Source organism: Cyprinus carpio, chromosome B2 (assembly GCF_018340385.1).
Source record: "Cyprinus carpio isolate SPL01 chromosome B2, ASM1834038v1, whole genome shotgun sequence".
In the NCBI taxonomy this organism is placed as follows: domain Eukaryota; kingdom Metazoa; phylum Chordata; class Actinopteri; order Cypriniformes; family Cyprinidae; genus Cyprinus; species Cyprinus carpio.
Window position 1 is genome coordinate 17302495 of NC_056598.1, and position 23810 is coordinate 17326304.

The 23810-nt window shown below is 38.1% G+C and overlaps 1 protein-coding gene and 1 long non-coding RNA gene across 7 annotated transcripts in view; one reads left to right on the forward strand and one right to left on the reverse strand.

The window, feature by feature from the left end:
• Positions 1 to 341: 341 nt before the first annotated feature.
• LOC109077623 (catenin delta-2-like) overlaps positions 342 to 23810 on the reverse strand; it is an 80571-nt gene continuing 57102 nt past the window's right edge. For 4 of the 6 annotated variants that reach the window (XM_042718404.1, XM_042718401.1, XM_042718399.1 and 1 more), the window contains 13 exons: positions 23589 to 23721; positions 22903 to 23116; positions 18709 to 18892; positions 16524 to 16641; positions 14617 to 14802; positions 13092 to 13286; positions 12427 to 12577; positions 11377 to 11599; positions 10268 to 10352; positions 9848 to 9974; positions 3807 to 3938; positions 3457 to 3533; positions 342 to 2676 (listed from right to left, as the gene is read on the reverse strand). In XM_042718404.1, the coding sequence (XP_042574338.1) occupies positions 2431 to 2676; positions 3457 to 3533; positions 3807 to 3938; positions 9848 to 9974; positions 10268 to 10352; positions 11377 to 11599; positions 12427 to 12577; positions 13092 to 13286; positions 14617 to 14802; positions 16524 to 16641; positions 18709 to 18892; positions 22903 to 23116; positions 23589 to 23721 (2071 nt within the window). In that variant the 3' untranslated portion in view covers positions 342 to 2430. The remainder of the gene's footprint in view (positions 2677 to 3456; positions 3534 to 3806; positions 3939 to 9847; positions 9975 to 10267; positions 10353 to 11376; positions 11600 to 12426; positions 12578 to 13091; positions 13287 to 14616; positions 14803 to 16523; positions 16642 to 18708; positions 18893 to 22902; positions 23117 to 23588; positions 23722 to 23810) is intronic. The other 2 variants (XM_042718402.1, XM_042718400.1) reach the window with 1 other exon arrangement.
• LOC109088921 lies at positions 4432 to 8018 on the forward strand. Its single transcript, XR_006154020.1, has 6 exons — positions 4432 to 4901; positions 5008 to 5060; positions 5202 to 5237; positions 5850 to 5924; positions 6107 to 6187; positions 7580 to 8018. It is a non-coding gene; the product is annotated as an uncharacterized LOC109088921 (long non-coding RNA).

Sequence of the window (23810 nt, forward strand, 5' to 3'; positions counted from 1 at the left end):
AGCTCGCAGCTTGCCTGCCTGGCCTCTGATAGCTATCTAGGAATTCTATCAAAAATACAATGAATTGAAAACTCACATCAGTACAACGTAACAAAAAATCTGTTAGTGTGTTAATGCTGATGTCTGGAACACAATAAATGCAGTTGAGTGAATAGATACAAGATACATCAGTGCTGTTCAAGTGTTAAATTTTTTTTATATATATATATATATGTGTGGATATATAATGTGGATATATATATTTGAAACCAAATCTGGCAGTAAAATGCATACCAATCTCAAAGAAAATCCCAATAAGGAAGAAATGACTTAGACACAGGACAAAATAAATCACAAAATGGTGATTCTCCATTAGTTTATATAGCAGTTGCAACCTGGCTTTAAAAAGGTTCACAATTCTCTCAAACACTTTGTCTAGCAACAGAAAAAAAAAGTTTTACTTACATCTTCAATACAGGTTGTCTGATATGTCTACTTTTTCACAGATATTTTGCTTGTTCTCAGACGTTCACTATCAATGGTGCTGAAGATATGTGAGTTTGGGGATCATCCTGAATCCTTGCATCTGACAATTACCTCTAAGTGTAAAATGACATGAAGGGGAGACCAGGGCCTGCTTCATACCTTCCTGAAATCTGAAAGACTTGACGCTTAAGATTTAAAATTTACAAAAATTATAGGGTACTGTCATTCTTTGTTCTGTTCAATCAGTAGAGGAATGTTAACCCATCTTCTCCTGCAATAAGATGACCTGAGATAAGGTATAGGCAATTACCTAAGAGAAAAAAAAGAACAAAAAAAAAAAAAGAAAATCAGGAGGTGCATCTATACGCACAGCTGTCATTCTAGAGCATAGGTTGTGTAGGAATCAAAGCTATTCGTTTTAGTAGCATCCATTTTTACTAAGGACATGAAACGGAATTAATAAAAGGTAGCAATATAGGCCAAAAGGTGTTCGACCATCATTTTAGCACCTTTTCAAGTCAATATTAGAAGCTTCATCACATCAGCCCTCACTGAGCCCTGGTCTCGCCTGTTTTACACAGCAAACAACATGACAATAGGAGGTCAACATCTGGATTAGAAATTAAGGTAAACAAAACCCTATGCTTTTTTTAACTAGCATTTTTTTCCTTGCAATGTTTCTGCGTTAGGTGACATCCACATCTGCACATAAAAAGTATATATATTTTGTATTTATATAATATATATATCCATACTCTATTGACAGATCTGTCTACGATGAGCTTAAGAACCACTGATCTTCTGGAAGAAAAAAGCAGATTTTGCAAATGTCTATTTTACAACACGGCATCAACTAATTGTACATCTTTGGAGGGGAAGTAGCTGTCAAAGACCATGTCCCTCCTTTTCTCTTTAAAGTGTGAACGCTGTCGAAACACATTGTTTTTAAAAAAAGCATTTACAAACGGGCATTGACAGAACCAGTGACTTGTCGTTAAACGTAATTTCAACAGTAGCTCTACAGCTCCCCTTGGGTCAGGGATTACCACGTTTGGCACATAACTAAGCACAGATCACTCAATGGCTTGTGGAATGACCAGTCTCCATGTTAGTTCAGTTGGGAAAAAAAGAAAAAAAAAAATGACAGATAGGCCTGAAAATGTTCTTATTATTGGTGGTAAACTCTGTCCAGGCAGTGATGCTCCGTCGTCAGTTAAAAGTATTTTCCTCGCATATAAAAATTGGGGGGAAAACACAGAGCAAACAACACTTCTGAATACACTTTCTGTTGCATTTCTTACCCATCGAACAGGACGCTGGAGTTCAGTGAGTGTATTTTCCTCTCTTTTAAAATACAGGAAAATAAAATGATATATTGAGCCACATGGGAGGACACAGTAGTCTCTGCATAATATACACAATGCACCTTGTATCTACATCTGTAATATACAACAAGTACTTTACACCAGACTTAAGTAGATAAAAAGGAGGTACAAAAACAAGCAAATAATAAAAAGAAACCAAAAAAAGCTAGAAAGGCTAAGAGTGTAACGGAGCACTCCATAAAAAGCATGGTTTAACATAAAGAGATGTCAAAAATATGTGAAAACTACTTTCTTAGCTTGTGTCAAATGTCTTTTTCTTGTGCTTCACGTAACTGTCCCATCTCCGTGCCACATATCTTCCGCTTTCTCGGTTACATGTCGATTCCTTCCACCGCTTTGCAAAACACCAAAGTTCAAGTGGTCCTTTCTGTAAAACGCATGAGCTTCCTTCCTGAATCCTCTCTCTTCAAGCACTTTCCTAACCTCGCTCATCGGTAGAGTGACGGCACACTGTGGTGCGAGCAGTGAATCGAACTGAAGGTTTACGTGTGTGAGATGTCTACTAGTGTTCATGCACATGCTGGGCTGGTCTCTGTTTAATGGTGTCCTTAGGCCAGCCTCCAGCCTGCCCTTTTTGCCTCTACACCCAGGAGTCCGGCGAGGCAGGGTAGTGGCTCGTCTCGTAGTTGAGTTCACTGTACGGGCGGGATGCCGAATAAAAGTCCACGTAGTTCCCCGTGGACTTCAGTCCCAGGTGCATGGTGCCGTCAGCAGCAGGTGGGGGGCATTTATGCGCTTGGTCCTCGTAGTACGGCTCCTCGAAGTTGGCTCCTGGGGGAGTCTGGAAGGGAGGGTAGGCCTCTGGAGGGTTGCCTTGAGCCGAGACCTGACGAAAACAATGAGAGAGTGCTTTGGGAAGTGACATAAATGTGTTATGTGGTAGTTCAGAAACTATGGGGATCTCATTTACAATTTAAATCAAGCGCTTTCCATGTAATAAAGATAAAAGATAATGAATATATGTTATATAATAGGTACTTCATCTAAACCAGTGTTTCCCAATGTTTTTCAGCTTAGGTACCCCCACAGCGCCATCCAAAAACTTAAGTACTTCACCCACACCAAACCAGAAATGTGTTCATTTTAACTCATAACATACTGGATTATTTTAGACTATGATTAATATAATTCACTAATTTAATAGAACATCTACTTGGTGTAAAAATTATACTTAATAAATAGCAAATATATTCTTCTACAAGTTTCAGACAATTGTAGTTTTCTTTGTAAAAAGGAACTGAGATTAATTGGCTTAACTGTCATTTTTTATTTGTTTAACCCTTGATAACCTTGCATTTTAAACTTAAAATATCTGAAAAAAGCAAAAAACAAAGCATTTTTTGTATTCTTTATAACAACTGACAATCAAAATACAATACGTTATAAAAATATAAATAATATTAAACAAAAAAGTATAATAATAATGTAATAATGATATACATATATATTTTATTTTAGTATTATTATATTAATATTATAATAATTACAGCAGTTGCCTTTAAAAAAAAAACATTTAATAAACGTTAAAAAATGTCCCCCTTTTTTGACACATGAAAATGTCAAGATAAGATACACGTTAGAACTCTGTGTGATGTTGCGAGCTCACCTGGTTATGCTTGATGTCATCACCAGGAGACATGTAAGCACCTCTGAACAGTGTAGATGTTCCACTGGAGATTTGAGCTACAGAGACAGTGAATTATAAAGATTCTCAGAGGACTAGCAGGTGCTTTGACTTTTTCTATTGCTACAGAAAATGTTGACATGAAACAAGTGTGCAGGTATATGAATTACAGTTCATGACTTCTGTTGAGAAGCAAAGGTGAGATATCAGACACTTTTCTGTTACACTGTTACTTTCACTAATTACAACTCTCTCAATCTAATTGGCTGCCTTTATTTGATGGTTTGTCTGTCAGTCATATATGGAAGCTTTAACCTTCCTCTTAACCTTACCTGCCATGGCGTCTTTTCTGGAGGTGTGCTCGCCCTTGTTTCCATGGTAACCAGAATTGGTTCCAGTTGACTCATAGTCTGTCTTCCTCTCCTTCAAGCTCATCATTTCTCGAGGGGAGGTGGGGGCACTTGCTAAAAAACACAGCAAGTCAACCAGTAATGAGTGAGAGGGGAAAAACAGCCTGTTTGTTTAGGCGGAAGTATCCTGACACATTTGAAAGCACAATAAGATCTCATTTCATCAAGGGATCTTTTATTTTACATAAAAAACTCATTTACTGTAATGAAGCAATTCTCTAGTTGCCTTTTGAGACAAACAAGCGTCAGTGCTCTCCTCCTAATTGCTAAATGGAATTGGTCAGGTAATTGATTGGTTTTGTCTGGGCTTCTTACTCGTTCCTTCAGAAATAATTTATTTCACCTTTCTTGTCAGCTTTGTGTTTGGCAAAGCTTTGGTTAGTTTAAATAAAGCTGTCTATGAGAAGTAATGTATACTGTTTTGAAATTTAGGTTTTTGGGACTTTTAGTGTTAAGTGTTGTGGTTGTGGTGTTGAATTTCAAACGATTAACACTAACTTGTGTAAACGGCACCCTCTTGCGGTGTTAACATGGAGAGTAACCTATATTAACACTGTTGAGTGTTATTAATAACATCCGGGACATTTTCTCGTGTGCGCGCATAACCCATCTGAAATATTTTTCAAAGACGCCATTTTCTTTGCTCGAGATGCGAAGTGCATATGGAATTAAAACAGTGAAATAAAGTGTTTAGTCTTACTTACAAAATATGTTTAGTAATATCATATCGTTTTATAATGATATTTATGTGTTGTATGCGCCTAAACGTTTCTCAGAGACATTTCCTTTCACTCGCGACGCGGAACAGACGAGGGCTTTTTTTTTCAAAACAGGAAAATCCGAAAGTAAGTGTTTTTATCTCATTTAAAATATGTATTTTATAACATCACATTGATTTAAGGTGATATTTATGTGCTGTACACTCCTAAACCTTTTCTCAGAGCGATATTTCATTTCACCAGCGATGCGAAGTAGACAGGGAAGTTGGTTTTAACAAGGAAAACACCGACAGTAACAGTTAAGTGTTTTACCTCATTTACTTATTTTATAAGATAATATTACTATATGACGATATTTAATTGCTGCACACCTGAACAAGCCTAACGTTAACGGTTTCTCACAGATTTGAATTGCTCTGCAGTGCGCAGATGCGGAGTTCACTGGGAAACACCAGAAGTAAGTTAACCGTTTTAAATCTTACCTCATTTAAAATGTGTTTTATAACGTCATATTATTTATAGTGATATCTGTCTGCTGTAAGTTACACTCCTAAACTTTTTCTCAATATTTTCTTTCACTCGCGATGCGCTGGAGCAGATGGGGAAGTTGGTTTTAACAAAGAAAACACCAAAAGTAAGTGTTTTATTTATTTTACGATGTGTATTTTATAAAATAATATCACTTTATGACGATAGTTATATGCTGTGCGTGCCAAAATGATCCGAAACATTTTCACAGATGAAATCTGAATTTGAAGGGAAACGCCAGAAGTGTTTTTTAACGTTAACTTAACTTACCTCATTTATAATACAGTAACTTATGTATTTTTCAACGTCATAATGTCTAATCAAACCAGTGTAAAACTGCTCACATATAAATGGCAATATAAGTAAATTGTTCTTGTTTGTCTCATGAACAATTTTTGTGATTTCATTTCATGAAATGAGTTTTCCTGATGTTGTGTCCTTATATTGGATTTGAGTGCTCTTTTCCTTGAATTAATTTGAAAATAACACTCTTCAGTAAACTCAAACTCTCTATACTGAGTGAGTTACATTCTTCATCATTCAAAGTGATTTTGTGTCCTCACAAGTCTTGGAGTATGGCACATGAGTTGCAGTTAACTACTTTGTTTAGACACTTTATTATGTTATTATTTTTAAGCATTATGTTTTGTATTTAGCAAAAGGGAGTTGTATGCGTTTGGAATTACAATTTTAAATAAACTATTTAATATTGTTACAGATGGTTCATGCTTGCTTAACAGAAAAATCAAAAGGAGATGATGTGCTTGAAGAGTATGAAGCCACCAATATATGAGTAAGCCACAATTGCATATTTTAAGATTATCATGTTTGTCATGTTTATTTTTTATAATAATAATAATAAAGAGTCTGATCTCTTTCTAAAAAAATGTCAACTGTACGTTTGTTTTAATATATATACATTTGGACTGTCATTTATTTATGTGCTGTCCCATTTATGTGTATTCATTTTAATAGGAGTTGTCCAACCTCAACGCAGAGAGATCAGTATGCACTTGGAATTGTTACTCTCTCTGTCGTTAGAAGACCCATTTTCTAGTAAGACTGACTTTCTTTTTACAAAATACATTTACAGTGAATTAAATGCTTTCCTTAAAGGGATAGTTTACCCAAAAATTCAAGTGAAAGGGTTAGTTCACCCCAAAAATTTAAATTATCCCGTGATTTATTTACCCTTAAGGCAACCTAGGTGTATTTGACTTTCTTCTTTCAGATTAATCCAATCTGAGTTTTATTAAAAATGATCCTGGCACTTCCGAGATTTATAATGGCAGTGGGTGGGACTTTCTGTTCAACAGTCCAAAAGAAGTACAATAAAATGCATCCATCCCTAATGACGTGACATGACATACAGCCAAGTATGGTGTCCCATACTCAGCATTCGTGGTCTGCATTTAACCCCATCCAAAGTGCACACACACACCGTGAACACACACCCGGAGCAGTGGGTATCATTTATGCTGCGGCAATTGGGGGTTCAGTGCCTTCCTGAAGGGCACATCAGTCGTGGTATTGAGGTAGTAATAAACAGTGCCTCACACGGCTAGGGGTGGTGAATAAAGGCCTGCTGTAGCGAATCAATGCGTTTTTGTAAGAAAAATATCCATATTTAAAACATTATAAACACTTTCCTGTGATAACTTTAGTTTGTTCCGGGCGGATGACGTAGGACTTTGGTGTAGCGTTAGCTCCAGTGAGAAAATGCTAGTCACGAAAGAACCAACGCTTGTTTACAAGACCATTGGAAAACCAGTCTCCTCTTGGCTTTCATTGAAATCCTCCGACACTTCTCTTTACAAATCCTTGTTTTGTACTTCTAATTTGGGATTCGCTCATGTTGGTCTCTCCTCCGCTCTTCAGTGTTCGTCACTTCTCACCATGCATGTGCTTCGCCGACGTCCTACGTCATCCGCCCAGAAGGGCTTTCACGTACAACCTTTAGTGCAAGCTAGAGAAACATTTTATTATGGAAGAATGCACTTTATTTCACTTCTTTTGGACTGTTGAACAGAAACACCCACCGACTGCAATTATAAAACTCGAAAGAGCTAGGACATTTTTTTAATATAACTCTGTCTGGATTAATCTCAAAGAAAAAAGTCATATACACATTGGATGCCTTGAGGGTAAGTAAATCATGGGGTAGTTTTAATTTTTGGATGAACTAACCCTTTAAGTCATAATTTACTCACACTTGTGTTCTAATGCTGTATGTTTTTTTTTTTTTTTGGGGACCTGCTTGTCCTTATAATCTCAGTATATGCCAATCAATATCAAGCTTTTAAAAAAGATGCAGTCAGAGTGGTCCCATGTATTTCTTCTGCAGATTTTTCAAAAAATAACGTTTGATAAATGGATTTGTAAATATCCTTTTTTTTTTTTCTTTCTTTTTTTAATTATTATTATTGTTGTTGTTTTTCAATTTTACAGGGGAAGGTGTGTGATGCTGCAAATAGGAGTGGATATCTTGCTTGGCTGAAAACTGCTGAGAAACGCATCTTGTCGTGCTGAAAAAAAAAAAAGTCTAGAAGAGAGAAAAAGACTATTCTCTCCAAGGAGGTCCAAACACCATCACAGACATTGATTAGTGAGCATTAACATGTATTCTGCTATTATGGTAATTTATGGAATGCTGTTGTTTAACCTGATAAATGTCAGCATTATAAATCTTATGACATTAAGAGTACATATGGACCAAATAAGAATGTTTTTTGTGTCTTTGCACTGATTTGCTTTGACATTATGATGTTTAATTGTTGTAAGGCCATGCTCTTTACATTGAATTTTAGAAGTTTAGATTTAGAATTTATTTATTTGTTTTTATTTTGAATTGCTTTGAATTGAAACATTGAAAGTGAAGACATTTTGGTGCAGGGAAAAAAAAATACAACGTTTCAATAAAATAAATAAATGTAAACATTTATTGTTTTGTGGGTTTATTTTTTAATATTTTTCACCTGAACACTGGGGCAGTGTTGACCAGTTAATCCATCAGTGTTAACTTTGAACACCAACTTTGGTGTTCTCATCATCAATTCTGGTGTTAATATTTTACACCTTAAGAGTTTGTTGGTTAACACTGTCAGAGTGTTAATAATGCTAACTCTTTCAAAAGTGTTAATTTAACACTTTACTGGTGATTCCCATATATACTCTGGGCAAGTGTTAATTTTAACTCTGAGGGAGTTAAATCCACTCTTTAAAATTTGCTGTGTACGCTTTCTGTCAGAAAGTGAGATCCAAGTATTTCTACAAGGTGACACTTAAAAAAACCTTTATAAATGTGATTAACCAAATATTATATTAACAGATTACTGCATAGTCCATGCACATTCTAAATGAAAACATTAAAGTTTAATAAAATTATGTTTTATATTATAAATATATAATATTGTTAGTGAGGAAATTTGACGACACAAACTATAGCATAACTGTTGTAATTTTAGTAAAACTGCAATCATTTTTACCCATTAAATATTGAAATGGATTTGAATTATTTTACACTTTGTTCAGATTATCCTAATTAAAACAAAAAAGTATTATTTTATTATTATTTTTTAGTATTTTATGAGGAATTTTCATATAGTTTCGAACAAGGGCAAGGGTAAAACAATCTAATATAATAATATGATAATAAAAAAGTTTACAGAGTTTTAATGTGACCTTCATATAACAAAAAGCAAAATAAAATCTGTTTATGAAACCCCTGGGACATACAAGTGAAGTATACAGAGTTGATGAAACACCCAATAACGACCTCAGTAATTCAAGAAAGATTTAACGAAAGATTCTGTGTTTTTACTATTTTTAAGCCTGACTTTGTTGGCTGGTATACGGTCTATGCTAGATGGCCATTTTAATTGCAAATGTATTCATTTTTATTTCCCCGAGAAATTATAAATTGCACAATTTAAAAGCTGTGAGATTCTCATTTGGGATAGTTCCCCACCACATTCTCCCAAGCAGCAGGTAGATTAAATATGCCATCTCTTTGTTTGTCCCATGATAGGTGAGGACATTATGAGCATTTAATATTCAGGTTGCCTCTAGACTACATTCGAATAAACATAATGAGAATTCTGAATAAAGATTTATTACAGACTGGAGATGATGTAGCACTATTAATGCAGGCATAAGATGAGTTCAAAAGCAGAATTGACTAAAATAAACTTTGATATCTGAAACACAACTAGAGAACAGACAGTGCCTGCTAAACAAAGCGTGTTAATTAAGCAGAACAGACTCTTCTGTAGCACTGTGTAATTAGGATAGGCATGGTACTGAACTGTATTCTCCGACCTGCCATCAGTCTGAAATGGACAAATATCAGGATGTACCCTGATCTTGACAGCTGTGTTCCCTCTATGATCACATAACAGCATAAGCCACACTTTTCTCATCTCCCATTAATGTACTATTTAGGGATTAGTCATTATGAACGACAAGTTGACAAATTCTCCCAAAACTGACTAGTTGATAAATGATGTCAGCTTGTTTTAGATGCTTTAATTAATGCACTCTCTGACAAATGTCTGACTACTTGATTTGAAAACAAGTAGTTTTGACCATTTCAAGTACTTTTTTATTCCTCTAATCTACTCCTGACAAGGAGATAAAGATGTTGATGATAGAGTGCAAATATGACATCAATGATATTGCTTGTTGTCAATATGGAGGAGTGATTAGAGTGACTCTCACCTGATCGATTATTGGGCGAGGTCCGCACAGGAGAGATAGATGGAGTGCGAGAGGAGGAATACGGTCGTTGTCTGTCTCTCTCAATTGTAGATGAAGAGCCAATGAAGTGATACTGAGAATAGCCGTCCTGCCATAAAAATAAGAGGAGCATGATCATCTGTTCATCCTGAAACTTCACTCATTAAAACCTTTTGGTTACAAGTATATGACAAAACAGATTTTCATTCATTTGAAACGGAATTCCTTTAAAAAACCTGGATCAGATAAACCAAAGGGTCAGGGTGGCCAGTTAGCACCTGCTGGTAGATGCTGGAGCTGCACACTTGGCAGCAAAAAGCCTCTAACTGCACTGATGCCCATTTCAAAGTATATAGCTGCAAATATAGATTTGAGAACAGCGAGGTCTTCTGAATTTATTACCTTTTTATAGAGGCTTCGCAAATCTCTGTATTGCCACATGCTGTTGAGGACTTGAGATGCTGCCTTCACCACCTTCGGTGTGTGTCTGTAGGGAAACATTGATGAGGAAATGAATACAACGCATAGCCCTATCTGCAATAATATAAGCAATTTGAGTGAATTTTCAGTTTCTAATCCATTTCTGGGCTGCTAATATAATGGATTGCTTCATATTTTTCAAAGGGTGCAAACTAAATAAAACCCTGTTGTATAATACAGAAACTTTATAGAAAATACTTTCTCAGTTATATAAACAAAATGTTGGTAGATGTGGAATAAAAATTTATTTTAGTTCAGCTCAATTTTGTTCATAGATTTCTCTAATGGTGATAAATTCTAACAGAGAAAATAAGCTCTAACTGGAACCATAAATACTATAACATCTACAGTAAACGCTGTGGCAATGAGTTTTATACTACCCTACCATTCAAAAGTTCCAAGATTTGTCTGTCTTTTAAGCTTCACCATGGCTGCATTTATTTGATCAGAAATACAGTAAACTGTAATATTGTGAAGTATCACTATAATTTTAAATAACTGTTTTCTATTTTAATATATTCTGTCATTTATTCCCGTGGAGGCAAAGCTGAATCTTCAGTAGCCATTACTTCAGTCTTCAGTGTCACATGATTATTCTAATTTATTTCTTAATAAATTATTCTAATATTTCTGTGGAAACCATATTACATGTTTTCAGGATTCTTTGATGAACAGACCTTTCAAAAGAAATCTTCTATAACATTATAAATGACTTTACTTCCGTTTTGAACACTTTAACGCTTTTAAAAAGTATTAATTTCTTAAAAAAAAAAATCTTACCCCAAACTACCTAAACAGTATTGTCAACCATAAAAACTAAAAATACTGCTAAAAGTGAAAGTTTTTCCTTTTTCATAATACAAAACAGGAGAGGTAATGACTGGAAGATTCAGCATGTCCTCTTCCTTTACAAACTAATTTCCTTCCCATTTAAATATGCCTAATTCTACAGGACATAACAGAGTAAAATGGGGTTTTGTCTACACACTCTAATTGGTTGTGCTCATGTTACAGAATACTAAGATACTAACTTGTCTCCTTTGCTGCGGGCAATGCCGATGAGTTTCTCAATGCCGCCGGCGTCACGAAGAGCCTTGGTGTTCTCCATGTTCTTGGTGATAACTTCATGCAGAGCGCAGCAGATCGCTGTGATAGTGTCATCGGACATGCTCTTGCTGGTGCCGCCGGTGCCAGTACTGTTGTTATTGTTGCCCCCCGGTAGACGATGGACCAGATCCCTCATGGCATACTTGCCTATGGGTTGCACGAATGAGAAAAGTCAGAGAGGAGGCGTGACAAGCTTTTCAGAGATTTGGATTCGGATTGTACCGTCGGCATGCAGAGTTCTTTAAATGCACTGAACCTCAAGGCTGCAACTGAAAATGCCAAAGCATCCGATACACCCACATCACTATCCAGCAGCTCTATTACACTTAACGTGACCGCAAAAGACCCATTCCCACCAGGGAGCTAATTCTCTCTGCAACGATCCGTTATACAAAACCGGTATGCATTGAAGTTACATGAAAGAAAGGTTCTTATGAGCACTTGCAGCTTTGCCCGATTCATCGCTGATTTCCTTAAATAATAAAGGACATTTGAACAGCTCTATCTGAAATGAGCCCGCAGGATCAGTATTCCAAGAGCGCTCCCGTCTCAACATTTGTACAGTTTTATGCCGTTCCTTTTGCCCTATATTCCAAAAGAAATTCACACGCCTTCGAACTCACGCAGGGCCAAGACCAGACAGAAAGAGTGCGAGCGGTTGCCAGGGAGACAAGGAGGCCCATCAGAATGCACAAACTATTAAAAAGATCAATAGTCTGTTAGTGTCGTGAGCAGCCTTTCAAACAATGGCACCTCGCCTCACTGCAATACCTGACTAGAAATGCTACACAGATGCCCTCGCTGATACACACATCACAAATACACACGCTCACACACACAAGGAAACAGATCTTGAAAAACCTCTCCCTTACAAGTAATTTAAAGGTACACATACCTCTGCGGCATTCGGCTCTGCTGGAGTCAAAGAGAAAATGTTAGCTTGAGGCAAACACACTTCCATGTCCCCAACCTACCTATGAGCTCCTTGTTTCTGACATCAAGGGCCATGTTTCGGAGAGCTGTGGCCACGGCACAAACCACCCGGTCATTGTCTATTCTCAGCAACTCCACCAGAATGGGCAGTCCTTTCTCTTTTCGAACCGCCGCACGGATGTACACCGACCACTACAGGCACAGGAAACGGAAAGGGTCCCGCAAAATGATTATCAACACATCAGCTGAACAGAAACGGGGCACTGGAATGAGATTTTGGTGTCAACATTGCATGAAATGTGAATTTAGTTCATTGCACTGTTGTTCTTTTCACTTTTCTGAGCAGAAAATGAGGACAACAGAAGATTTTAAAGTGCAAAATTGCGAAAATTTGAAACAGAATATCAGAGTCACTGTTTACACTTTCAAGACTTTGAGTGAGAATTCAGCTCTCTACATTGTATCCATTTGAAGATGTGAGTTTGAAGCCATCAGCTATCTTACACTGGTTGTGTACACTTGAAAGAGACTGTGTTCTCAATATAAAGTTCACTATGTTCTCCAAGTTTGTGTGAAGGCATGTGTTTGCTGTTTGTAGAAGTCAATGACCTTAACATACAAAACTGAGGAATGAATGTGTATAATGGTGATGGGTGCCAGAGCCAGTTTGTTTGGTTGGTGGCTCTTTGGGTGCAGGGTTACTCACAGGTTTTAAGTTGGGGCCTACCTTCCAGCTACCCGCTGCCAGGTTCTGTAGAGCCCCAGCTGCTCCCTCCAGTGTGTCCGGGTTCGAGCACTCAGACAGTAGAGTGAGGTATGGTTTTACTATGGACGGGTGCCACAGCATCTGCAGTCCCTTCGGAGGGTCACTAGAGTCTGGGAAAGGCCCGACACCATCCCACTAAAAGCAGAGAAAGACTAAGTGTTATTACAGAGTGTTACTATCAAGAAAAAGAATCATACACAGATACATTCCACAAGGTTACAAAATAAATAAAACAAAACAGAATAGACAAAGAAAGGAAGTGCTCAACCTTTATTAAATATAGATCATCAGCCTTGATTTAGTTCATTTTCTATGTGGTTCTGCAACCTTGTTAGCAATATATGTGATACTTAACCCTGATTTTTTGTGATTTTTTCTAGCAATAAAACAATAAATAAACACCAAAATAGCATCGACAAAACATATAAAAGGGAAAGAATCACCAAAAAAGGTAACAGTGCTTCTAGAAGTTTACAGATGCTATTACTTCAGTCCTCAGTGTCACATGATCCTTCAGAAGTCATTCTAATATGCTGATTTGTCACTTTTGATCAATTTAATGCATATTTGCCAAATAAATTTCTTTTGAAAAAAAAAAAAAATAAATAATTTTTACAACAATGAACTAAATAGCAGCACTGCTGTATGGCTTAAATTGCTAGATACAGTTGAGATGGGACAGGCCAAAAATCACAATTTAACAAGGATGGAGGGGGTTTCACAACAAAAAACATGGGATTTGTGCCAAAGTGTAATGGGACACCAAATTGTACCCTATTCATTGAAAGTGCCAGATGCTATTTTATTTTTGAGCATTTTATTAAGAATCACAGTACAGAGCCACGAGGAAATGACGGTGAGAAGAGGGGGAAACAGGACTGGGCAATGTCACGAGCCAGACTAGAACTCATATTGCCTGCTTGAGCACAACAGCTCAATGTGGCTTGTGCACTGATTATCATACACGGTACCATAGTACGGAATGATTATTCATTTACAGTAGTATTTACATGGCATTCCGAGGTAATTGTAAGAATCCCATAGTATTTATTGGAAATAACATGGTACTTTTTTGCTGCGTATTGAAATATTTGAAGATGAAGCTCACTGGTTGTTTAGGATACAGAGTAATTAAATAGACAGGACAAACTCAACCGTCGCACAACCAGATGTGCATTTGCATCGTTGTTAAAGGAACAGATGACTCACAGACAATTTAGTTATTTAAAAGCCACAATGCAAAGTAATGCCACCTTTTACCTCGCTATTCATGCCATGGAAATGCTAAACAAACACTCCCGATGCCCTTATCTTCATCTGTTTTCAGAAACTAAATGAAATCAGCCTGGAAAATACGTAATTATTCACTGGAGGAGGACGAGTGTCGACGCAGGCGACCCGCACACGAATGCTGCTAAGTGATGCTAATTGCCAGCAGCTGCAGGGATAAAAACCCCCGGCCCACCTGATCGTGGCTCTTCTTTTTCTTTTTCTTTTTGCCCCAGCAGCCGGAGCTCTCCGCATCCTTCCCGCTGGCATCAGTGCACAGAACCCCATCCAGCTCCTCCGATCCCATCTGCTGCCCCTGAGACGTCTCTGCCGCCAACCTGTACGACAGGTTCCGCAGGATGCACACGCAGTTCTCGATGGTCTGGAAGGGGGAGCGTTTGATGCACAAAGATTGGAGGGAAAACAAGTTTTCAGATTACAAAAATTGCAAAACATGGAAACACACACAGAAGTTTGACTTTATTTGACACAGTAAATGTCAAAATGTCTTTTTGTATTTGCGAAACAATCTGTCCTCTTTGGGAAGGCTGTGCATTATTGTGCTCTGAACTCTTAATAGTCTCTTGTTATATTAGTCCTCTGGACGGATTCCAATGGAGAGCTGGAGAACTAATCCTATTGTGATGAGCAGTGAGGCAGGAAAAACAAAGAGGACGACTTTGATCTTGTAAATGCTTTCAGAGGGATTCAAGTGTGACGCTCTTTTTTTCCCTCATTCAAACTTGTTCTCACAAAGTATTATGCCAGTAACAGAGACCCCTCGAAAATCAAACAAAAACTCAATATAGAGAGGTGTGTCACTGCATGACTTTATCTGTGTAATTACCATAAAGCACGCTTAAAAGCGACCGCAGCTATTGTTGTTTTTTACAACATTGTTGGTGGTAAAGCAATTAGAGGAGCCAAAACAAAACCTAAACTGTAGGTCTAATACAACAACTATTGTCCCTGCTGGAAAAATAAAATAAAATACTGGTTTGGACCAGTTTGAAAGCATCCAAGATTGTTTTATCTAGATTTAGATGATAAATGCTAAGGATTTCTTCTGTTGAACAGAAATAAACATAATCTGAAGAATGCTGGTAGCCACACTGTTGACTATGGAAGTCAATACCTCCAACATTCTTCAAAATATCTTCTTTTGTGTTCAGTTGAAAACAGTTATTACTGCATGTAAACCTGCTTGACCAGTGAAGCTCAAATCAGCATGAAATACCCACTGATCAATGTGTACTGTTTAGAAATCAACTGTAGTTTGTTTTAATTTATTTAGTTTACACCATGTTGGTTTAATAATATAGAACTGTTGTTAATGATGCTTGGCGCACCAGTGCTGGAGTAATAATTTCTTGCTGTTATTTAATCAGTTTGATATTGAATTCATGTCAGAATATTGCTGTAAATAACAAACAAAAGCATCTGAAGGCTAGTTCACTATCTTTGCTCTCCATTGTTTCGCTTTATTTACAGATGTTGGATTCAATCACAACTTCCCTCTTATGTCATGCTCTTCCGGAGCACCAGAGCACATTCACATGTGCACTCTTTAAAAACAAGATGTTCATTCTCAAACTAAATAATGTACAATGAAATTAAAGATATAGATGGAACTGCCTGTTAGCTTGCTTATTTTTCTCAAGAATACGATGCATTTAACCCATACAAACAAGAAACTCCTCTTCTAACCACAGTTTCAACTACTCAACTTTATGATGTTTATTGGAGCTATGGTTTTGGGAAACACTGAATCACTGAACTATGTTGGCAAATTGTGTCCATAGTTGGCTAACAATGCACACAAGATCATGAGTGATTTTTAGTGTTATGTGCAATATTCATCAGACTGTGAGCGAATGGACTGTGGGTGGTCGGTGGGCGTGTGGTCTGAGACTAAGCTGGTCTAGACTGGATTTTTTGCCCATTTTGCATTGTGTCTTCATTCTCATCTAACATTTAGCAGTGGAGAAGTGCTCCAAATGGTTGGGGAGTAAAAACTGCACAACTAAACCTGCTAGAATTCTCAGAGCCACTCTGCTGAATGCATATACTATGTAAGAAAGGCAGAGGAGGGAGAGGTCAAACCTTGCTGTCGATCTCACTGGTGCCCAGGGCTGTCTGGATGACATAGAGCAGTGCATCAGTCAGTCCCTCACACTCTCTCATCCTGCGGCGGGCCTCTTCTCCGGCTGAGCTCACATTCCTGTAGAGAACACATTCACACACACATTCACACAATGTCATGCATGTTGTATTATTGACTCAATTGATTACGTTTTGGCAGTTCTGAGCCTTCTAAATCAATACTCAACCAACCAAAGGGCAGATGGTCTTCAACATCAATAAGCTTTTCATGGAAATGAGTAGTAACTCACTTTTCCCCCAAGTTCTTTTCTAACAGAGCAATGTTTGGACAGCAGTGTTTTTATACTTTTCAAGAAGTCAACTCTGCAACACGAGAAAGTATTAAACGTAGAAAAATTCCAAACATCAGCTTTATGAATCACCAGCAACATGCCTCAAAGTAACAAGCTTAGCATCCCAAGAGCTGCAGCCTCGGGAGACCTGAATCGGGAAGTCTGATCTGAGCCGGGCCTTATTCGAAGGTGCCTGTGAGAAATCAAAGACCACATCCTGTCGTCTCTCTCTCTCTCGCTCTCCAAGAAGCTTCTAAGAGATCTGTGTGTCTCAGGCAGCTGCAGGTGGTGTGGCAACTGTGTCCAACCATTAAATATTCAATCAGACTTCTAGTTCCTCAGCCATCCATGAAGAGGATTAATTATCACGCTGGGCGTAGGGAGCTTAGTCCAGCCACCCAAGAGTGACTCAGCACTTTCTACAATCCTGCTGCTTCAAACCTGAAAGCTGATGCGCAGGGGGAGAGAGGATGGTATATGCATGTAGTATGTGCTATAAATGTAAAGTGCTGTTAATATCAAAATGAGTTTTATGGCAAAAAGTTTCTGAGCTCCGAAAGTACCTGCAGATTTTTTGATGTTTTGAATGAGCTTGTAATAGCTCCAAATTACACCTTTCCATCTAGTCAGCAAAAACTAGAAACTGGAAAATATGATATTAAAATTAACAATATCAAAGCATTAAATGGAAATGGAAATAACATGAAAAGTTATTATAAAACATTTTTATGTTTTAGACAAATTGTAGGAAAAAATATATTTAAATATATAAAAATATTATAACATAAAAATATCTTACACTCACAAAGGATGGATTTATTCGATAAAAAAAAATTACAGCAAAACAGTACTATTCTGAAATATTATTATTTCAATTTAAAATAACCTTTCTATTTAAGTATATTTTGAAATGTAATTTATTCATGGGATGGGAAAGCTGATTTTTTTCAGCAGCCCTTACTCCAGTCTTCAGTGTCACATGATCCTTCAGAAAGCATTCTAACATTGATTTGATGCTCAAGAAACATTTCTAATTATTATCGTTGTTCAAAACAATTGTGCTGCTTTAATATTTTTGTAAAAAACATGATTTTTTTGTTTAGGATTCTTTGATGAATATTAATTTCAAAAGAACAGCATTTATTTAAAATGGAAATCTTTTGTAACAATATAAATGTCTTTACTGTCACTTTCAGTAAAGACATCAGTTTAATGCATCCTTGCCTTAGTATTAATTTCTTTAATATATGATAATGAATGGAGTAGCTAAAGGATCAGGCAACATAATTGCTTTGGAGTCCAAAGGAGATTTTTGCAAGGGGAAGGCTTTGGCATGCCACCAGGTCCACAATCACAGTTCCTAACACTATTCCAGAGCTACAGAATCCTATTGTTGAATCTCACCAATACTGGGCAGAATATAATCCTACTAAAGTGGCAGAACGAGCTCCATCACAAAATGGTTTTATGCACAGAGTCTTAGACCAGCCAAATTCATCAAATGCAACTGAATCTATTTATTCAAATCAATTAACTTAAGTTATCAGTGAAGGGCTCCTGGAAAAGCCTCTGAGACCCCAATATATGCTGACATTTCTGAAGGCACACAAATTCATCATATCATGTCGCTTTGAAAGACGGAAACTCTCAGGCATTAACATAATATTTGCATAATTCTTACTTGAATAATCACCTAATAAAACAATGAATTGCTTCTAGGTGAAGATTAAGCCTCTTAAGAGCAACAACAGGTCCTTCAAAATGATGCTTTGCCTGTACATAAATATGAATGAACAATGAAAGACAATAGATGTTGAATTAAAACTTGGATTGACATTAATTAGGAACTGTACCTGAGGCACCCGGTAGCATTGCGGAGCACCTGTGAGGAATGCAGGTGCAGCTTGCGGTCGTCCTGGTGGGGCGAGGTGTCCCAGCCAGAGTGAGGAATAATGACTGTGTTGGTCAGCACTGCCAGAGCATCCTGAATTATGGGCATCTTCAAAGCATCGCAAGAGGACAAGTTCCACAGCACACCTGTTCACAAGAACATCATCTATGAACCAAAAAATGTCTGATCCAGTGAAGAATACACACACTGTATTTATAGACTACAATTTCCCTTCTTCACCTTGAGTTTTTGTTGTGCAGAAAAATATATAATTAAAAACACTGATTACAGAAGGCTACAACCATGCAACCATGAATATTGCATGAGGTCTTGGTCAAGAGCCCTCAAATGAAACACTTTCAAAAGTTTCACTAGTGTGTCCTCATCAGCTCTTAGTATGAATGTTTGAGGTTGTGATCCAAGCCACATCACAATCAAGAATGAACTGTGAACTGCTAGAAAGTAGCACGCAGCTGAACTTTGGCTCATTTTGCATACTATTAAAAGTAGTGCGTTATAAATATTTCATCTCTTTCATGAGACCCCTACAGCTCTGATTCAGTGAACAAGGGAGTGCTTTTGCATGCTCCTCCTCCCTGCAGCTAGCAGAGAATAAAGCTCTGTCTCAGCTAATTGCATCGTATCTTGTTTGTTAAATATCACAGACTTACAGTCCTAAACAGTACGGTGCACCCCATATTATACAGTAGTATGATTACAACAGTATGTCAAAAGTATGATACGTTTTTTTTTATAAATTATTTTTTCATTCAGCAATAATGGATTAAATTTATCCAAAAAAAACAAACAAATGGCAGAGTACATCCATACTTCATTTTTTGTCCAAAAGAGGAGTTTGTTCCATAACAGGTTTTTATTTCAGTTTCAGAAATATGTCAAGAAAAATGTCAAGTTTAAAGCTGCCACAGTACTAACAAATTAATCTAGATGCTAGCACACACAAGCAAGCTCAAACCATATCAAATGCTACTCAACAGTATAAAAAGGTAATTATAGTGCAAATGCATCTAATGTTGTTGCTACGTATTCAAACGTATATACTTTTGCATTAACAGTGAAGTACATACTTTTATTACACAGTAGAAGCATACAAATTGGAAAACAGTCTATGGACGCTTGCCTGTCATTTTTTTGGTCCCCTCCACTGATGCGAGTTTGCCGTGTGGCATCACCCACAACGTTCATGTGGGACACTATAATAGCCTTTTTATGAGTCGGTAATGGCAAGAAACATCTACCTTACAAATGTTTCTCAATTAAGCTCCTGGGCTATTTTTTGGATGTCTCGCTGCCATTTAGGTCATGGAGGACCTTACTAATGAGATGATGTGCTAAACCCAAGGGCTCTAGGTTTGGCTGGTTAGCATTGGCCTGTTAGCCCCTGCTGGTAGATGCTATAACTATACCATCTGGTTCTAAAAAGCATCTTTCACCATTGACAGCCATTCAGAATTGGCTATGCATAGCCAAGCAGCATATATTTCGCTAACATTTTTCATTACATTTAATTTCACGGACTTACTGCAGTGTACAAGGGAGCACTTTTGTAGGTCCTTCCTCTGTGCTGCTAGCAGGGTGTACAGCTCTGTGCTCCAGCCAATTTAATCTTATCTTATCCTATCCAATCTTGTTTGTTAAACATCAAAGACTTCCTGTTTTTATGCAACCACCTGCAGAATGAAGAGTTCTGTGCTCAAATTCAGGCCCCAGCAGGCAAAACAGGCCCGTGTCTGGCTTCAGCAATCGGCCGGCAACTGGGGTCTGTGGAGATGTTGCATGAGGAGGGTTTATTATGGACTGACGAGAGGTCTCTTTGTCTCCTAATTTGAACCACTCTCTAATTTACATTTTCATTGTCTTTGAAAAAGCATAAATGGCTTCTTGCCTATTTCCAAATGTTGCAGCTAAAGTGAGTACAAGCACAGAGATATGGAGCTGTAATAAGCACATGCCACTCAGCTTCACTATTTTCAATTTAAAACATTTTCGATGTTTCTCTGAGCTCTGGATTCAGGGAGATGGTGATTTTTCAATTGATGGACATTTAGATTGCTCGCTAAGCTGAAACACAAGGGAGCTGCAGCATCCTATTGAAGTGTCTCCCAACAATTCAGCATCTGACATTTATGAAATGCCTCAAAAAAGCAAATTGCCGCCCAATTTTTCCGACATCTCTCAGGATTCGTCTCAGTACCAGAAATATTTCTATAGGGGATTGAGAAGAGCCTTTGTCTTTTGTCAAAGTGTCAAGACTCATTATACACAAGTCCCTAAAGAGGCTACGCCAAGCACTGGTATTATCCTTAATTATTATAGCCCTAAACAATTAGGAGATCATTAACAAATCATTTAATGGGTAGTGGGGTCTACAGTAACAAGCTGATGATTCTAGAAGGGCTGATTAACAAATTGGGCCCAATTATATAGAAGCCAGAGATAGTGACAGAAAGGTCACATACAATGTATTTGTATGCTGAACTTGCAAAAAAGGTGGTGAGAGGGGAAATTAAGATACAGCACATTCAAAAATGGGGGGCTGATACTGCGTCCTAATCAGCTGCGACATGGTTTGTTCACTTTTTTTGTGTGTGTTAATTTCTACTGTGAAATCTCACTAGTCCAACATCCCTTTCCATATAACTACATACTTATAATTGAAATATTGTGCCCTTCAAGTGGAAATATCGTAATTACAAGGTATGAGCATATGAATGGCCAAGCAAAGTCATATTTACAAGTGGGAAACTCTGAATTCTAGATGATGCACCAAGTTGTGACTTTGGGAGCGTGACGATTTAAAACACAGATTTATAATACAGACAATATATAATATAATATAATGTAATATAACACACGTAAAATCTTTATATACAGATCTGTGAGCAGAAAACGCTCTGGTTACTGACGTAACCATGGTTCCCTGAGATAAGGGAACAAGCGATGTGTATGGGTAAACCCCTGTTTACTCTGGGACTCTGTGCCAGGTCTTGGTCAGTTCTTTGTGAACTGCAGACAAGAATGGGGCGGGCCACTGGCGGAAAGGGAGTTGACGGTGGCCCGGCAGTGTTTTCATCTAAAAGGCCATGGGCGGGCTCATCTGGAGCCGACCACTCGAGACCCAGATCCTTCATTGCCATGGAGAGAACATGGATCAGCTCAGTGTCCGGTTTTGGCCGCGATGGTTGGGAAGAAGGGTGGGCTACGGGCTACTCGCCTGAAGCGCACCATTCTTCAGCGTCTGATGCCGTCAAGGACATCGGGTCGTCGACGGCAATCTCTCCCGCGGAGGTGCCAGAGGAAATCAAGCCGCTCGCTGCAAAGCAAGAGTGTTGATCCTCTTGTGCGAAGCACACTGGCGCAACGAGGCTGAGCGGGGAGAGGGGAGCCGCTGCTCCGCTGTTTCTTTGGGAAGTCTTGGGGAAGTCGTGGCCTAATGGTTAGAGAGTTTGACTCCTAATTCTAAGCTTGTGGGTTCAAGTCTTGGGCCGGCAAAACCACGACTGAGGTGCCCTTGAGCAAGGCACCGAACCCCCAACTGCTCCCGAGGCGCCGCAGCATAACAACAATGCGTGCTGGAAATTTGCTCTAATTTACTCTTTCAGAAAGCACCAGACTCGTCCTCTGCCCGGGGCTCTTCGACAGCAGTGAGTGGGTTAAGCTTCTTTCTGTCTTCTTTCATTGACTTCTTGCTGAGTCAGTGAAGAGATGATCCTTGTCACTGAAGGAAAAGATTCTGATGAAATGGCGCTGCAAGCCGACTTACTGTATATACATGTCGGCTCCGCCCTTTCTGATGGGCTAAAGCGCCATTGGTTTGTGCAGCTATACAAACGTGAACAAATCAGGATTGTTTTATTTAATAAAAACATTCAGTTGTGAGATTTTAATACACTGAAATGAATAATTTTCTTGAATTTGTTTTATGCTTCTGACTTGAATGCATATCAAAATAACACATGTATGACTCAGCGGTATACGTTTACCAGCTGCACTTGAAGGCAGAGGAAGTTCTGCAGCATTTTCTCTTTCAGTGTGGACAAACAAATTACTTCTCACCAGTATCCTGTCATGCCAGAGAACAAAGGAGAAGGACTGAAACTGAATTAGAAATAAATGTGCTTAATGTGTTGAGCACCTGTGAGCAGTTCTCTGATCTCCACGTCTGTTGTCTTGCGCAGGAGCCGCACAAGTGCAGGGATCCCACCGCAGTTCTTCAGGGCGATCTTGTTGTCGTCATTCGCCTTGCCGTAAACCAGGTTCCTGAGTGCACCACAGGCGCTCCTGTGCACATCTGTCATACGGTGATCCAGCAAGTCCACCAGCAGCTGGATCCCACCCTGCCTCCGTATCTGATATTTATCAGAAATAATTTACATTTTAAAATATGTTAAACTAAAAAACATAATATTACAAAGTATTACAGTTTTTTTCTGCATTCTGGGTCAAATAAATGCAGCCTTGGTGAGCATTCTTATGAGATTCTTAAAAAAATGTTGCTTTTGGCATCTGACTAGATTGCCAAGTTTCCACAAAGTGACAGTTAAAGAGTTAAAGCATTTCCTCCTTTTTATTAAAAGTTCATAAGCCTATATATTTTGTTATCTTAATTATGTGTGATTATATGGTAAGCTCCACTTTATTTATTTATTTTTTTTTGGGAAAAAAAAAATACAGAGCTAGAATGACACCATGCGAGCACTAACTAGCCTGAATAAGCAGGTAAATTTAAATTAACCTGAAATAATGATCCTCATTGCAAGGTCTTATTAGTACATAGTCTATATATGCAGAATGTATGTGATGTTGGTATGCAGGAGTTACCTCTGATTTGATCTTGTTGTCTCCAAAGCACAAGTGCTGGAGGTAGGCGGCAGCATTGGACTGTACCGATGGAAACTGGTGCTGCAGCATTTGGATGACCTCCGGCAGTTCAGGATCCCTCCAGCCAAATTCCCTGAAGAGGCACATATACACAGAAAAAGTGAACGTGGAGAAGTTTTGACCTAAAGAAACACTGTAACATTAAAAGAGCATGTTTGTGAA